Source organism: Tachysurus vachellii, chromosome 1, assembly GCF_030014155.1.
Source record: "Tachysurus vachellii isolate PV-2020 chromosome 1, HZAU_Pvac_v1, whole genome shotgun sequence".
Classification (NCBI taxonomy): Eukaryota; Metazoa; Chordata; class Actinopteri; order Siluriformes; family Bagridae; genus Tachysurus; species Tachysurus vachellii.
This window is the reverse complement of record NC_083460.1, coordinates 31,553,619-31,572,573: the sequence shown is the minus strand read 5'-3', so window position 1 is coordinate 31,572,573 and position 18,955 is coordinate 31,553,619. Positions and strand designations below refer to the sequence as shown.

At 37.3% G+C, this 18,955-nt stretch overlaps 1 protein-coding gene across 1 annotated transcript in view; it reads left to right on the top strand.

The window, feature by feature from the left end:
• Window positions 1-2,342: 2,342 nt before the first annotated feature.
• si:zfos-588f8.1 overlaps window positions 2,343-18,955 on the top strand; it is a 57,334-nt gene continuing 40,721 nt past the window's right edge. Inside the window, exons 1-2 of the mRNA XM_060883285.1 lie at window positions 2,343-2,782; window positions 16,540-17,436. Of these exons, the coding sequence (XP_060739268.1) occupies window positions 16,600-17,436 (837 nt within the window). The 5' untranslated portion in view covers window positions 2,343-2,782; window positions 16,540-16,599. The remainder of the gene's footprint in view (window positions 2,783-16,539; window positions 17,437-18,955) is intronic.

The window sequence follows — 18,955 nt, the reverse complement described above, 5'->3', positions numbered from 1 at the left end:
TTAATTCTACAAAATGGTATCGATCAGACAGGTATGATCTAAACCAACTTAAAGCCTGTCCATGTATACCTGTGTAATTTTGATCTATAGTGTCGAATGCAGCACTAAGGTCAAGTAGAACTAATAGGGACATACAGTCTTGGTCTGAAGCTTTTGTAACTTTCACAAAACCTGACTGAATCTCTTCAAAGATATTGTTCTCCTGTAAGAAGGCGCTCAGTTGAACAGACACAACCTTTTCTAGTATTTTAGACATAAACGGAAGATGTGAAATGGGTCTGTAATTTGATAGTTCATTAGGATCTAAATTCTGTTTCTTAATGAGTGGCCTAATAACTGCCAACTTGAAAGATTTATGGATGTAACCTAAAGATAGCGAGGAGATAATAATATTAAGAAGAGGCTCACCAGCTTTATGTAACACTTATTTCAGTAATTTAGTTGAAATGGGGTCTAGAGAACAAGTTGTTGGTTTAGCTGTAGTAATAAGCTTATCTAACTCTTCCTGTCCTGTACTTGTAAAGCGCTGTAGTTTTGAGTGTAGAGCTTTAGGTGAGACTATATCAGTGATCAGTGACTATATCAGTGATCACTGATATCTATATCAGTGACATCTATTCCATGTGATATCATTAAATCTAGCGTATGATTAAGACGATGAGTTGCTCTAGTGATGTTTTGTTTAAGCCCAAATGAGATTAGTAGGTCCATAAATGTGAGTCCTAAAGCATCATTTGTATTGTCAACGTGAATGTTAAAGTCTCCTACAATTAATTCGTTATCAAAATTAACCAATAGGTCTGAAAGAAAATCGATAATTCTCTAAGAACATCATTGTAGGGCCTTGGGGGTCTATACACGGTTGCTAGAGCAAGAGACATCAGGGATTTTTTCATGTGCATGTATGAGATATATAGATATATATGTGCGAGGTATATAGATATATCCTGACGGGGTAGACTCATTTAGACCGATGTAATCATTTGGTTTAATCCAAGTTTCAGTAAGGCAGAGTGCAGTAAGGCTATTTTCTGAGATGATTTCATTTACAAGTGCTTTTGGTGCAAGTGATCTAATGTTCAGAAGCCCAAACTTTAGGAACAGTTTTTGTTTGTTTCCTTGGCATTTTTCTGGTCCAATTATGGTAAGATTATTTAGAGAACTTCTCATGCATTTACTTTTTGATCTCACTACTCAGGGAACAGACGCAATTTCTATAGGATGAGCTTATATGTGCATTTGTATCAATGTGTTGATGAGGTGAAGTATGGCGCTTGAAGTTTAGATTTAAATCGTAGTTTACCAGTCAGAAGGTGTGCAGCACCCTGGAGATTTGTCCGAGAGGATTTCCGCTCCAACTCTGCTGGGGTAAAGGCCATCAGCATGGAATAGCCTATGGTGCTTCCAGAAAAATGTATAGCTTGGATGGTCAATGGAAGTAAAATGAGAAATGTCATATTTTTGTCCTTTGGGGCCGGAACCATCACTTTTTTTTTGCTTTTGCTGCTTCCACATGATTGGCTGATTAGATAACTGAATGATTGTGTAGATGTTCCTAATAAAGTAGATGGAGAGTGTATGTACACAGATCAGCCATAACATTAAAAACACTGGCAGGTGCTGACTTTTCTTTTCACAATGGCACCTCTCAAAGGGTGGGATATATTAGGCATCAAGTAGAACAGTTAGTTCAAGTGTAAAGATAAAAGTGCCTTTGATAATGGTAATGATAATTGATAAAGTCCTGAAAAAGATAAAATATTCAGGGATACACAATTAGAAATTTTAGAATGCACACTGTATAACAATGATCGTTTTCCCAAAATATATACATGCATATAAAATTTAAAAAAAATTTATTCTAAAAAAAAACAACGTTATAATAAATATAAAAACATAATCCACACACTTGAAATTCACGTCCAAACTTGTTTTTATTACCTGTAATGTACTCTCTATGTGCATACAAAATAAAAAAGAACAATTTTTATTCTAACAAAAAAAACTTTATAATAAATATAAAAACATAATACTCATTTAAAATTCACGTCCAAATTTATTTTTATTACCTGTAATGTACTCTCTATGTGCATATAAAATAAAATAAAAAAGAATCATTTTTATTCTAACAAAAAACTTTATAATAAATATAAAAACATAATACACACATTTGAAATTCACGTCCAAACTTATATTTATTACCTGTAATGTACTCTCTTCCTCCGTCCTCGCGGGGGCGCGCACGCTGCGCGAGAGCGCCGTCGCTGCGGTTCCAGCCAACCCCCTTTTCCCCTCAGAAAGCGCGAGACTGGAACGCTCTCATCATCTGGGCTTGAGAAACCCAAAGGAAGTGCGCGCGACACACAAGCGCGAGCCGAGTTTGAAAGTGATTTAACGGCTGATTAATTTATTTCTTAATTCGGATGTGAGTAACAATCAGCCGTTTCCGGGTGTAACGAGAAAGCATTGACTCCTGTGTCTGTATCGGCTCCTGTGTCTGCTGTTTTGCTGAAGTAAAATCGGTTTTTTTTTCGGGATAGCACATGAAAGACCAAGCTGACGGACGCTAGCTAAGTTGATTAGCTGGTTCGCTAACATTTAACGACATTTAACCACTTTTGGATTGGCATTAAAGCTGAAAATACTTCAGCTCCAATCAAAGCTCTCCTTTTTTTGCTGCAAGGATTGTATATTTATATTTATATATATATCTAATACATGTTTTTTTGCGGATATATTTAATCGTTCATGTGTCGCTTCCAAAAGTAGGTTTTCAGACAAGGTAAGTAATTTTCTGTTAAACTAATTATGATTTTGTCTTTACTACGTTTAGCTATGAAGCTAATGTTGACTAAAAGTTAACAAGATTTACACGGGGTGTTAATGATTGCCTTTGCCTGTTGTGTTAAACAAGCCTTTGTATGCTTTGTAACATGTAGCATAGCTGTTAGCTAGGCGGCTAACTGTTTGCTATCGTGTGTTCTAGAAATGACTTAATGTTGTGTCAGATCGAATTCTACGCCTGTCCGGCATTCAAGAATAAAAAGGAATGGAATTAAAGATAAAAATAAAACCAAAAGGAGATCGATACATAAAAAGTATAAACTATTAGTGGGGAAATTGTAGCTCCCGGTCACAAACTGTAAAGTTTACTATGAAGACTTTTCATAAAATGTGTGCCATATTTAATTTGCTAATAACTTCATTTTGTTTATAGCCACTTAATATTTAGGACGGTAAAGTGTAAATTTAGCTTCTTTAACGCTCAAGACTATGCATTTATCGTTTGCTCTTAACCTTGGTTACATTTTTCTTGTTATTACAAAAAATTGTTGAGTTATGTATGATATGTTCAGTCATGTTTTATTTCTGCGTTCATACTATCGAGCATCAAGTCAATGATGTTGATGGTTTGACACTTGTGGCCGTGTAGAAACCTCCTTGGCGTTGATTATAGAAGTCACCTATGTATTTTTTTACATTTCTGGATACTATTATGAGGATTAGGATTCTGCAAAAAAAAAACTGGGCACATCGTGCACCCTCTCCAATGCAGATTTAAACCTTGCTTGCTACATTTCTGAGCAATAAGTGAGCCATGGAAAAAAACAAATCACCAAAAAGGAAGTGAGGATGAAATGCAGACCATGTCCTATGCCTTTATTTCTATATTTTGATTTCACATGTTCAAAGTAGTTTATGCATCTACCAGGGAGAGCTATTTTTAAAATGAATTAAATTGACTTTAAAGTTGTTCAATGATAAATAAACCTCAGCAAATTAGCATCGAAGTCAAATGTCGACGTGCAACATGTTTGTGGAAGTTTAACATGACTGCACCCATGTCTTCTCTTAATACTGGTTTATGATATAAGCTAACACATCATCATGATCTCAGTATTATTGGGTTCAATCTAGCGTTTTGTTGATGCGTAAATTTGGTAATATAAGGTTCTGTCTGCAGTCTTTCTCTAGGTGTAATCAATATACATGGCCAATCAAAATACGCTTTATTCGTGTGTTGATGTAAGACAGTGGACTCTCAGCCTCAGTATAGTTATACTATAGTTGTAACTATAGTCTGTAGGTGTTCTACATTGGTGCTATTGGATCAATAAAAGTCTATAATTTTTGTTTGAGCTATTTTCTTTACTGTATTTTTATGGTTTATAAACTTTGACATGTTTAAAAGTCCTCATTTAAGCTGAAAGTTAATGTCATTAGATAACAGCAGGCAATATTACCAACATTAGTTAAGTATAATATATGAACTGATCTTTCCAGACACCCAGAGGTTTAAAATACATGCATTCGGAGAAGTGCATGATCATATTGGGCTCCTTTTCTTATTTATAGTTTATTAAATGTTTATTGAGATTGAGCAGCATTATAATAAGCGTTTATAGGAACTATAAATTAAACGGATTCTTTCTCGGATGCCTCCATGTTAAGGAGGTGGGCTGCGATTCCCAGACTATCTTAAACATACACAAGACCTTCATTGTCACCTGTTGTTTGCTAGTGTGAATGCATACTCATCTTAATGACATAACTATTTCCTTATCAAACCACACTGCCCTCTTGTGTGATCATCTCTTCATGTGATCATCTTGCTGGTCTCTCCATGGAATAGAAACAAAGCATGATCAATCATATTTGTTCCCATGCAGTCTGTATTCATTTTCTTAAAGCTGACTTATGTCATCAATTGTCATGACCTTTTCATACCACTGGAAATATGGGATTGACTAGTGACATGTTTTACACGTTTACTAGTTTTGACTGGCTGTGTTTTGTGTAGTAGTTTTGGAGATAAGGATAACTCCCTAAAAATTTCAGCCTTGGGACCTTAAATGCTTTTGATTATTTTTCAGAGTAACTCATTAGTAGGATGATTTAAAAGATATATACCAAACAGCCCTGATTTTTCAATTCTGACCAAACAAATTAAAAATAAAAGCAACATATTCACCAGCTTTCTTTTTATTAGGAATACTACAATGCTAAATTCATTTAGCTTGCCATTTTTGCAAGTCATTTTTGGAGTGTGAAATCAAAATCAAATCTTTGGGATTCGTTCATAGGTTTCAGTGCCTGGATTCAGTAAATCGACTCTTAGGGATCAAGTTTGGTGTGATTCTGCATACAGGAACGGCTTCTTGATGAGTTAGTACACGATATGTTGAAATATGTGTCTGTTTTCATGCCAACAAAAAAAGGTAACAGTTTGTTGCTTGCTGCTCACTACAACATAATGCACACATTTTGTTGTAATGTTAATGAGTTTCCTTACATTTTAATTGACTATTTGGTGATTATTTTTATCATATGTGTGGGGGTTTTTTTGTTTGTTTGTTTGTTGTTTTTTTTTTTTGTGAATTTAATTAAAATAGCAGTCAAATGACATGCAAATAAAATTCTCTTGATGGGAAAAGCCAGTTAGCCAAAGGGAAAAGGATTCATCATCTTAAAGACACATTTGTGGCACAACAAAATCAAGTTGAAATCTGTGAATTAGTCTCCAGTTTGTGAGCTAAAAGTGGGTTGGACTGTGTTCTTTTTGGTTGTTAGAAAATTGAGGAGCTATTTATTAAGTAGTACTTGAAACCATATTTTATTTTCTTACTGGAAAAATAAATAAACTGTCTGTCCACTGACATGCACTAGGAATTTCCTCAGTGCCCTCTGTCTGCCCATGATATTCTTGTTGGCATCTCTGATGGTGCATATCAAAATTAGTAGTTTGCTCCTAAACTTGAAGTAGCCCACAAATCCCCAAAGATGTCACAGACCTTGTAAAATGTGCAGCATATCTATTTAGAATGCAAAGCACTAATGTGATTTTTGTGTGTTTGGATGCGTGTGCACATGCACGGTAAAGAGAAGCCTTTAATCCATAAGTGGCCCAATGCAGTCTGACACGGATGTTGAAGGGTGTGTCTTTTATAGGGAGAAAGGAGGAGAAAACACTGCTTTCAATCATGTACTAAATAACCAACAGATTTGTGTTGTGTGCATTACATATGATGCACTCATGGTGTGGTGAAAATGTGCATTAAGTGGAAAAATTAAGTTTTCAAAGTGAACTCCTCCAAGATGCCATTCTCTAGTTATGACTCCATTTCTGTTCCCCAAGAACCAAGTTTTAAAAATAACCATAATTACAGTGTATGTAAAAGAAAAGTGGGTCTGGTCCTTTGAGAATGGTCCTGTATTCTCTCTCTCTGCTGTTTCCACTTTGTCGTACCCACTTTTTTCAACAAATCTGGACTGTGGAATATTTTAATATTCCACAATTTATAGTGAAACATATTTAGCTCATTTTGTGTGAAATAAATTTGCAACTCCACTTGTACTATCTAATAGTTTGATGGGTAATATTGGGATCAGAATGAAGGGCACAGCTGCATATTATTGTATGCACATGTTCTTGTGGACTTGCATTTTTTTGTTTGGAATCTGTGTCTTTTTTTTTTTTGTGAAGTGTGAACGTTTCAAGCCTATGAGCAGTCCAGAAATTGATCCCTGGTCCTCTTGATTTGACCCAGAATGGTGATCTGGGGTTCTCTTCTACTGCACACTGGTGGGAATCAGGTGCCTAAGTTATGTGCACTAGTTGCCCAACACTTAGTAACATGGTACACATACCACTTGTCATTTTTCTTCCTTTTCTACTTCCTTGTTGGTGCGAAAAGGTTATAGTCTGTTAAAGTCAGTGCTGTAATTTGCTCAGTTTTGTTGATCGTTTTCTTGTTTGCTGGAATTCCTTCACAATTACATGCTTTCAAAAACTGCTTGTCTTTGCAGATTAAGTAGTCTTACCACAATTTATAAATTGATAGACCTAGCGTCCACCATTTTGAAAACATGTATGCACAAAATTGATGTATGGAAACATGCATTGTCGATCTACAATTTGGAAGCTGTAATCAAACCCACACAGAGCCCAGACTCTACCCTGGGTACAGACTATTCAGGCCTAGTGTGAAAACACCTTAATTTAAGGGCATCAAAGCATTTTGATCGCACCTTTTTGTCAAACCTAGTCACTCCTACCAGTATTTGACACTGAACCATTCTTAGGCTGTAAGCAGAAATATGGACAACCCAACTGGGTGTGATTGAAATTCTGGCAGTGAATCTGGCAGTCTGTTGTAGGCCAGAAACCAAGAAGTTTCATTCAACACGTACACAATTTCTGCCAAGAGTGAAAATTCCAATGATCTGCTTTTCATTTGATTTATTTATGAGGCAATTTAGACCATTCTCAGATCACTGTCATTTTCAGAGACCCACTATAGACTGAATTAACAAGCAAATACTATTAGTCCAGACAAGATCAAATAAAAGGTTTCTTTCATGGAGAGCACTTCTGTCTGCATGCATTGACTAAATTTGCCCAATTGACACAAGAAATAAGTTGTTTAAATTTCTGTTTAATTTCACACGGCACTACTGATAAGTCAGAAAGGTGTTGATTAATTCTCTGTAGAAGCAATTCTGGCTGATGCATTTATTGATTAAAAAACATAAACCATTGATATTGATAAGTTTTCTGTCTGTATATGTTTAACATTTAAGAAAGGAGTCTCCATTGTCAGTGCTTTGTAACAGTCAGAGATTTTTATTTTTTGTTATTCGAGTGTTTTATTCCTTGCTTTCTCGTTGAAGAAGATAAATAGTGCAGCTTGTCTTGGGATGCAAAATAAAGGTGTATAGCTGTGGATAGTGAAGCCCGGCTCTGCTTCCTGTGTAATTCATTTTGTGAGCGGTGATAAAACACTGGATCTTAAGGTTTCAGTGTTGATAAATTATTGCTTTATTGCTTTAAAGTTGTGCCTGATGTCTGACCTCTACAGCATTAGTCATCACAAACATTTGTCAGCCTTCCCTTGCGTGTTTAGGCCCAGGAAAAGATTCTGTCACTCTTGAGGTGAATATAGGTAGAGAGTGGTTTGGTAGCATTGTGGCTCTGATGACTATGTCCTAACTGTAAAATGCTGTCAGATGCTGAGCTCATACAGGAAGTGGTGTGTGTGTGAGAGAGAGAGAGGGAGAGAGAGGGGGTGAAGGATCATTAGACAGTGATTTTTGAAGTTCTGCAGACATTGTTAAATAGTTCTTTCAAGATCCCAGCTCATTCACTTTAATCCTATTGTTAGCTATGTTCACTTTGCTATCGGACCACAGGACAATTACTGTGTATTGAAGGAACTTTCAGAAGGCAATGTCTGTAGCTTTACAGTGGTTGTGTCCCAATGTTTGAACACTAGGACCAGGAACATCAGGAAGCATTGCTGACCCCTTAAGCATAGAAACCTAACCCTTACATTTAGTTTCTCTCATTTACTCTTCTACCTCTGGCTAAAGGGGGCTGAAAAATGAATAAAAATATCATCACTGCTGGAGAGATAGATAACATGTTTTTAGGTTGTTTGAGTGTAGAAGAACACACATTTTGCATTGATATGCTCCTGGTGTCCATAGAACTGGTTCAAAGGAACTAAACCCCATATCCTGAAAGTTACATCAGAATTCAGCTTTAGCATTGTGTCCACTTTCTAATCTGCTCTTCTGTGTTTCTGGTATACGAATGACACATTAGCAATTAGGCTAAGTACACTAATTTGAATAACAGTTTAAAAAAAAAAAGAAATGGAGATGTAACTTGACATCTCATGTTTGACTCATTCACATTATAAAACTTTTGAATCACAAACCTTCTTAGTGTTTCTTTTCATGCTGTTGTGAATTAGCATGAGTGAAAAAGAGAAGCTGTGACTTTGGCCTGTAGAACTGACAGAAGTATGTGGTCTTGCAGGCATTGTGCAGTTTTGGTTCCCAGAATGCAGAAATTGAGGAAGAGTGAGACTTCTAGCCTAGATAGGGTTTTTTTTTAAAATGTATTTATTTTTTAAAGAAAAGACCTTCTGTGTTCGTTTCTGCTTTATAGCTCTTTCTGAAAACAAACAATAGATGTCTAATAACCTGGAAAGTATGAAAGAATGAAACAAAATGGCAGACTTTCCAAGGCAGAACATTTTCCAGTTTTTCTTTCAGCATCTGCCTTTCAGTCGTAGGCGCCCAAGGCTGAGTCCAGAACGGCAAAGCTAAGTCAGAAAGGCGAGGCCACTATGTGACGTGGGATTCCATTTGGATATGCCAACTAATCCCAGAGCTCTGCACTTTCAGGCAGAGGCAGCAGAATCAACAGCAACAGTTCATCATGCTTTGATTAATGACTGGAGCTGTAATGATCTCTGTTTAAAATAGCAAAGAAAGTATCCTAAGACTTGGGAGACTTCACAGAGAGATGTTAACCTACTTGGATAAAGTAGGACAAACTTTCCCGCACACTCTCTGCAACGTGACTGTACGGTCAGATGTTAATTATGGTTCTCCTTATTTTGTCCTTCGTCACATCCAAGTGAATTATAGCATCCCACTATACTTAATACTTTCAAGATGTTTTTCGGGCACTGCGGTACACACTCCTGCATGATGCGGAGACATGCATTCTAGCTTATGTGAGCTAGATAAAGCACTTTTAAGGCGCTCCTGAAATAAAAAATAGAATAGTTGTTTAGTGCTTTTTGTTTCTGTTCATTAGTGTGTTAGACACCAACAATATACTATTCCATAGTATATCCTGAAAATTTACAAAAGAATGTTTGGAGATATTATAGTTTGTCGCTTCTGAGAGCATGATTAAAAACATTTGACGGTACACATGCTACTGGTTTTGTGTTTATCTAATTAAATACTCTTTAGATCACATGTCCTCCACCTTCTTCCATCTCTTTGACTTCCTGGAAATACATCAATATACAGGATCAAATCACAACTCTTAAACCCCTTCATGTAGACTTGAAAGATTTGAGCATGTCATAAAATTGATCACAGTATTCAGTCAATTCATTTAAAAGTTAGAAGTTATGGCGTTCATTTTAAAATTGTTAGTCTAGCTAAAGGAGAAAATGAAGTGGCAATATTTTTCACCCTTAAAAGTACTCTTTACTCTTACTTCTCTTTAGTCTCCAATATTCAGTAAACTTGAATGTGTAGTTTTATTCTTGTCATGGCTTTATCTGCTGCCTGTTACAGATCTCTACTTTATGATCACCTTGTTAGAACATGTCTGCAGTCTAGCTCCAACTTCCCTTGTAAAGTTTTTGTAACATGCATCATTGTTAACACTGTGTCACGTTGTGAATATAAATGGAAGCTGGATGCAGGTGACCTTGGCAATTTTTATGTCTGAGGATTTGGGGTATGGGAACCAGCCAAGGGGTGCTGTTGCCAGGCTGCAAACCAAAAGCACATTTTTACTTTCTGAAGTTTGTGGAAGTGATTGGAGTCTTTTTTCATGCAGTTGACTTTAATATTCACTCTGGATTGCCTCAAAATGTATGTGCAGCTTGTAGTGATTTAATGAAACCCAAAACACCAGTGAGATCTGAGCAAAGACAGCATCTAATAGTATGAACAACTTTGGCGCTGAAACTGAGAACAGGACACAGACTTTGACCAGAGATTGGAATGAAGAATATACATCACTTGGTTTCATTAATTAATGGTAAATATATATGAACAGTATTATATTTGTTCTCTGATGCACCCAGCATCACGAATAATCCTGTTACATTCACACCTTTTATATCTGAGCTTTTTTCAAGTTGACCAGTGGCTAATGCTGATTGTATGTACGCTGTAATCAAAAGTCTGAATACTTTTTCTGATGCAGTAAAACATTTTAGGTAGCTAAAGTCAGACCACATGTGTCTCAGCAGGAGACCTCTGCACAGCAAGTCTCAAGCATGATGTTTTAAACGACAAGCAGTGTTTTATTGAGCTTAGCCAAGACTGGTGTCAAATTCTCACAAGAGAGTGGTTTGCGTGATGTGATACTCAATCATCCCAGTAGCGCCAGACCTCTTTTCTCTGGTTTTGTTTGCTTTCACCCTGTCTGAGAAAATCAGTTGCCACAGGGAGAAAAAAAGTATATTTAAACAAAAGTTTTCAGAAGTTTTCAGAATGCAGTCCAAATACTGCAATGTATATGAAAATAAAAACCTTTTCTACTGGAAAGAAGACATGCGTCCGGTATATATATATATTTTTTCTGTGCACCGTTTTCCTTCTCTTTTCTGACCCTTCCATCTGCTAAAAGACTTACTGGCCTTAAACTGAGGTAATCTTTAAACAAAAGCTTTATTTCCACCCACGCATTCCTACATGGAGACAGCCTTTTCATTCAGAACAAGTCCGGCTGCATCTGGCCTCCATAACGACTCCATGGCTGAATTACTTCAGGACGTGGTTTTTTTTTTTTTTTTTTTTTTTTTTTTTTTTTTTTTTCTTCTTCTTCCTCCTTCTCATTCTTTCTTGTTCTGTTCTTCCAGAATGGCATACCAGCCAAATGCTCACAGGTCCAGCCTCTGAGGGAGGGCTAAGTGATGCTTGCATCTACTCATCTGTATGGCAAAAGAATAGCTGATAGAATGAAGGGGGGGGGTTTACTGAGTGTTCTCTCCAGCTTTAAGCCAGAGACAGATACAATGACAGGAGACGTACATGAATAGAAAGGGAGACATAGAAAGTGGTGTTGAACAAAAGTGAGAGATAGAAGCAATGACAGTGAGACAGAGAGAGAAACATAGGGGTTTTTTACACCTGATCACTTCATGCGTTTGTCAGATCGTAAAAAGACCAGGTCTAAATGCCCTCTGAAACGTTTTCGAGATGGATATAAATCCGATCGTTCAAACCACTTCAGGAGGTGGTCTGGGACGCATTTCGGATGAGACTGGACAGGTGTAAATGAATGTGGTTCAAACGGAAGTACGTCACTCGCAAGTGATCTTTCACCCAGGTGTCTCGTTGGTTCTTAAAATGCACTGCTGCTGCCAGCGAAAATGCAGCTTTTATGCAACAGTAAATGCTGTTTTTTGTAGCCTAATCGTCGTAACAGGTTTTTTCATCTTCATTTTGATTGCATTCTGAAAACCGCATAAACCAAAGTGTGTTACATTTCAATTACCCCAGAAATGAGGTAAAATATATTTGCATTTTGGGCGGGAGTAGAAAGATGGCTTGATATTCGATTCGCCAAGACTCATTTATGTGGCCTAATGTAAATGGAACAGTTTTAACAAATCAGATAGCTATCGGATCAGAGAAAACACATGAAGTGACCAGGTGTAAAAAGGCCCATAGACACCCAGGCAGCATTAAGGAGAGACTGTTGGAGGGGGAGAGAGAGAGAGAGAGGCCTGAGTCACTAGTTTGCTAATAGAATGGTTTTGCCGGTTCATTGCTGACTCTGTACTTGAGATTATCACTTGTCTGTCATCTCATCTCTGATCTCACTTACTGTCAGTAGAAACCCACAATTAATTCGAAGATCACATGGCCCAACTGGAGTAAACAACAAAGTTGAAGTTTGATTATCTTGAGCATGTCCTTAGTTCTTAGTTAGATTATGATGCTTTCATACTGGTTTGGCTTCGCACAGCACACAAACAGTAAAACTCATTGGTCAGAAATACAGCAGCAGAGAAGGGTAAGGAAGCCTTTACCAATTGCACAGGAAAACCACAAACCTCATCTGAGCTCAGAGAACACAGGTCCATTATTTTTAATGTAGCTATCTGAAATGTTTTGAGATGCACAAAAGCTCAGTTCTGTCCTTGTCACAGATTTAGAAATGTATTTAGTTATTTGTATATTTGATTTTAGTTGTCAGTGAAGAGGAGGACGTGAAGCTGGCAGAATTAAAGCAGGCAGCTCACAACTGAGCAAAAGGGTTTTTTTATGGTTGCTTTGCTTTTTGCATTAGTTTAACTGATTCAGGTGACCCAAGCAGAAAATTTAGATATGCTTTATTTTGAATAGAATACTTTTGTTTAAGAAATGTGATTGGTGCAAATTAATTTAAATTAGCTGCTTGAACTAGTTGGATGAACTTTTTGTATGAATGTCATCATTATGACTGACTTTACAGGAGATAGCTAGTCTATCTCTTGCTTACGCACATGCTAGCTTCATGAGCTATAATAAACAAAACCCTTGCACGTAGCTAGTCATTTCTTCTAACAAGCTAGATTCTCTTTGATATGACTGACTCCTCAGTCAGAATAATTTCTTGTGTAAGTTATTAATTGATGGAGCTTTTCAGTATCATTCATATAGTAAGGATTTTCATCTGTTCAATCAGTTGATTACAAATGCCTTTACTATTGCTACTCTTACTAACAGTAACAGCAGAATGTGCCAAACGAAATCACTGGTAATGGAGCGTTTAAATAAGTTTATCCATTTTCATCTCTGGCGGTCTGACGTTTCACTGTTGTCGACTGGCACAGAATTTCATATGGGGAAATGGCACTGGGAGGAGGATCTTTCTACCTTTTGTATATTTCAGTGTTTTTTTTTGTTCCAAAAAGTGGTTATTTGATTATGCTTAATATTTTATAAAGCCTTGAATATAAAGCCGTCAGAATGTAATTTCTGACCTTTGTCAAGTTAACAAGCTTAAAAACAACATTCAATTTCTCAAGACTTTTCAGTAACTTCATTTGGGTCAGTTTGTGCCAGCATTTTGGTTTTGCTCAGCTTTCTGTGCTGTTATACACAAATAATACACACCAGGGTGGCGCGATACTGTTACCATGCCAAAGTGTTTTATGTTTGTATAACAGTTAAAACAGTTCTAATTGTGTTGCAAAGTGTTACAGCATGTTACCCAGTAAACTATCCTGTCCTGATGAAGTTGGAAAACACTGGCACTGGAGACTTCTGTAAATGTTACTTAAACGAAAAAAAAAACAGACCCCTTCAAAGACCCTTCCTGACCCCCTTTTTAAATCTATTTGTGGCACATCCACAGAAATCCTCTTTGTAATAAGGAACATAATAGTGCTGTCTGTAGAGTTTTGTGTTTATATTAAATTAATCACCATGTTCACTCTGACTACTTAAATTTGAGAACTCAACTGCAATGTGGTGTAAGGCACAATATGAAATCTACTGTTTTGCTGTGCTTTAATGCAATTGCTTTTTGCGAAAGACAGTCCTGATTAAATTGCTTACGGCGATTTTACCACATCTACGTGTACATAAGTACTAGCAGAATAGCAGAAGGTGTCAATAATCCCAGTAACTTCTAATGCACTATTTAATTTTTAAGATTCAGGCCACACCACATATGAGACTGATGTTAGTGTAAAGTGACACTAGTTTGTGATTCGGCTTCTTTTTACATCTGTAATGTACTGTTGTGCATGTCCATAGAGAACAATGGCCATACAAAGTTAAAATACAGTTTCGGTTCTTTGTAAAAGTCAGAGCTTTCTTTTATCCGATATCTTCAGGACCAAGGAGTTGTGTGGTTTCTTTGTAACATGAGAAGCTGTGTGGTGGTTTTTTGTTTTTGTGAGAGAGCGCACAAAGGATGGCTAGTGAGGGCAGGAACGAACTTGTTTCCACATAATTAAATGTAACTATAAATGGATAAAATATGACATCATTGTTTAATAAATAATTGTTGGGTAACGGAGTAAAACATTCAGGTAGTAACAGTAATTCCACTTTGAGTCAAGTTGTACCATAATGTTTGTGAGAATAAAGTTATTAGCTCTATAATAAAAAAAATTCTGCACATTTCTCCTCCTTCACGCTTTTGTTTATAGCTGCCAGTTCTGTGAAAAGGGTTACGGTTGCTATGCTGATGTTGACCCTGATGACACGACAGCTTTGTGGCTTTGCCTTGTGTATTTATAGATATGCAGCATGTCACTGCTGTTGATGAGAAGGCTGATTCACAACAGCATATTGCCTGCAGCTGTATGACACTCTTCCTGCATTTGCCCTGCACCCGCGCTATGAGAACTTACGAGAGGGAAAACGCATCGCATACACAATTTGGTATTGTGTAGGGTGGCACAGGCATCCAGTGCTAGGGTCAAGAAGCAGGCTTAAACAGAATTCAGAAATTGCTTCATTCTCTCTCATCAGTAATATAGTGATCTGCTGAGGAAGTTCAGAATTGGATGGATTGTACAGTTATTACTGGTTACTACAGTGGTTACAGTTATTAACTGTGTATAATCATACAGTAGTTAATAATTAAAATATATAAAAGATTAAAGTGTATGAAATCAGCAAATTAAAAAGTACATTTAAAAATGTCCGAGTCTTTCTTGCCATATTTCCTGCATAATTCTAATTCTACGCACATCTAGCGTTTATTGATTTAACCGAGAAATTTGGCATGCAGGGATGTGGACAAACTGAGAACTTTATAAGCATTGATGGAAAGTTTTTTTTATTAGGTCTGTATGTTTAAATGTAATGTGCTTGATGAAGAAGTAATACTTGGTGATCTTGCTCAGCCTGCACATTCCAATTCCCACCATCTGCTATACTACCCACAATGCCAGAGGCACTTTCTGGCTGAAGGTAAAACGATTTTTGCGAGGTTTATTACACCCAATGTGTAAAAACCTTATTAAAAAAAAGTGCAAAATCCATTGTAACATTTCCTGCTAGCACACCACAGTAACCTCACAGATAAAGATAAGAGAAAATAAGCACACCACCCCATTTCAAATATCTTTTACATGTTATGTGAGGACAGAACACTCAATAGATGAAATGTGCTGCATTAAAAATATTAGAGAATATTAATCAAAAACGTGTTTCACCCCTGAGTTACTGTACAAAATTAGCTATGTATGATGTTATGTATGTTAGCGCTTTAGGTTAAAAAAAGGGTAGTCAAGGGTGTTTGAGAAACCAAAACAGGTTTCACTTGCTAATGGATTTCTTACTTACCCACATTTGAAATATTTTTCTCCCTATATTTTTCTAGCTGACCAACCCTCATTGTGTTATGCATGTGGCATGTATATTTCACGTCACTGGAAAGCTTCTTTTTTGGTGAAAAAAATAAGCAATATTTTGTATTTATTAAGCAGCATCAAGATTGTTTTGTCCTGTTTACCATTCTAGCAGCATTTAGCAGCAAATAAACTGGCAATGTAATATTTTAGAGTTTTTGGGGTTTTATAGTCATCTTGAAATAAAGGCATGAATGCAAGTCTTGTTTAAACATAGTATCTTAGCATTTGGCATCATTTTTGTTGTCTTTATTCAAGTGAAGACTCTATATTTATCTTCAACCGTATCTAGCTGACGAAGTACATAGTGAAATGATACATTACTCTAGGACCTACGTAGACATATACATTCTTCCTCCAATTCACAATTTCCAAATCTAACAAAATAACATTTTTCTTATAACCCTGACTAAAGGCTAGCAGTGGAACACTTGAAAACTTACAGAACTTTTAGTGTCTTGCATTGACAAGTTTGTGATTGTACAGACATGTAACTATGAAGGTGGAAAAGCACATTTCCATCATGTAAAGATTGCTGCTGTGCTGCTATGTTTTCCAAACGCATACATGTTCAAGCATGTTACTGTTAAGACATTCTTGGTCCTGATACCATCATTAACATGAATTTTCTTTTGCCCAGATGCTAGATGGTGAGTGGAAAGGCTGTGCGTAATGCTGAAACGACTTATCCAGAGTCACAATGAGTGTCACAGATGGCGAGGGCACAGCTAGCCAAGATGGTCGGGCCTACGTTCTTCAAATCTACCCCCGCCTCACCTTGGAGACGGCACCATGCTGCATAGTCAGAGTGTGCAAAGAGGCCACTGCGGCCACCGTCATTCAAGACGCAGCTGCCACTCTAGGCCTGGATGCCGGCAAGTGCTACGTACTGGCTGAAGTGAAGGAGAGCGGAGGGGAGGAGTGGGTCCTGGAGGCCACAGATCTGCCAGTGCACAGGGTTTTACTGTGGCCCAGGAAAGCCCAGGAGGAGCATTCACAGAGCGAGGGATTCTACTTCATCCTGCAAGAACGCAATCACGATGGCACCATCTGCTATGCTCACCTTCCGACTGTCAGCAGAGAGCAGGATGCTCAGCACCTGGTCGCCCGAGGCTTTTTGCCTCCACGCCACGAGGACTTCAACGACCTCTGCAACCTTCCCATTCTCAACGAGGACACTATCTTGGCCAACCTGCACAGCCGTTTCCAGAAGAAGAAGATCTACACATATGCTGGCAGCATCCTTGTTGCCATCAACCCTTTCAAGTTCCTTCCCATCTACAATCCCAAGTACGTCAAGATGTATGAGAACCATCAGCTGGGCAAACTGGAACCCCACATTTTTGCCATTGCAGATGTCTCGTACTATGCTATGCTGCGCAAGAGGATCAACCAGTGCATTGTTATATCTGGGGAGAGCGGCTCGGGCAAAACGCAAAGCACTAACTTTTTGATCCACTGCCTGACTGCTCTGAGTCAAAAAGGATATGCAAGTGGTGTAGAGAGGACCATCCTGGGAGCAGGGCCTGTCCTGGAGGTAGGATTGACTCAATTATAAAATTATTTAAATCTAACCATTTTACTTTTTATTTTTTTTCTCCTTGCTCAGTTATAGTATCTGCTGCTGTTTGAAACTAATATAAACTGAACTTAGGTGCTCAGAAACTATGCAGGTTGAGTTAGGCGCCTTTTTTATTTACTAAAGTAGACTTCTATCACTGTTGTAGGCCAAACTTTAAATTGCGAGTACTCTGGATTACATAGCAAAGCTTTATTAGCTAGCCCACCTCGCAGATAAAAGCCTACATTTGATCTTGTTTGTTTTTTTTTTTTTGTTTTGTTTTGAATTGTTAGTGACACAAGGTATATAAATTTACCTCCTCAGAAACAGACAAATCTGTTTAATCAGTGTTCTAGATTTAACTCAAGAATGTGTGTGATGACGATTGATTAATCTAAAACAAATGCTTGTAAATACGGCATAAATCAGCTTAAAACTTTTATATTTAGGGTTGATTCCTACGCTGAATATATGCTGAACTCCTAATACTATATAACATTTTGTGTGTTATAATAATCTAAAATATTTTACCCAAGTATTTGTGTTTATGTTAAAAATAAAAATCAACGAGTAATGTTATGTTCTGTCTTCTACTTGAGTTGCTAACCAGTAATTCTTTTCACTAGGCTAATACGATAACCAGTCAAACCAACCAAAATATTTAGACTCTTGTATTGCATTATAATTCTATCTTGCAAGTAATTTATTAAACAGAAATGATCTCGATGTTTAAGTTGTTTCCTGTTTGTCTGGATCTGGATTTGTTTTGACCCTACAAGGCTGTACTTGCCTGTTCCCTCCGTATATTGATTTGGAAAAACCGGAATGAATTTGATATTCTGCAACGGCAGGCACTGTTTATTTAGCATTAAGTGCAAATTATAGTTCGTTAGAGACTAAATCTATTGTGAAGACAGCGTGTGTCTGTTGCTACATGCGTGTAACGGCATGACCTTGCACTTGGTCCTTGATGTGTTTGTTAGACATGAGAGCTTTTTCACACTCACCTCACTTGTATGGTGCTTTTTTTATATGGTCTGGTCTTTATCAGCAATCAGGTCTGTGATGAACTCGGAGTTTGCGATGACCCATTAGTTCCCATTAGTATATTTAAGTATACACCAAAGCGTGTTCCATTTCAATTACCCCGGAAATAAGGTAAAATATATTTGCATTTTGGGCGGGAGTAGAAAGATCGGCTTGATATCCGATTCGCCAAGACGCATTTATGTGGCCTAATGTACATATCTGCAAACTAGCCGCTTTTCGGTGAAATTCGCCGTTTTTAATCAAAATATGTCATTTGTGTGAATCGTGTAGATCGGAAGAGTTTTTAGTTGGGGGGGGGGGGCCTTCTTTCAGCTGCGTCTGAAATCGCATACTTCCATCTAATAATTAGGCGAAGTAGTGCTTAGGTGGTGGTTTTGGACGCAGCGTAGTATACCATCTATCAACCTGATGCCTCGCGTCTCTACTTCTAATGACTTTTTATGGC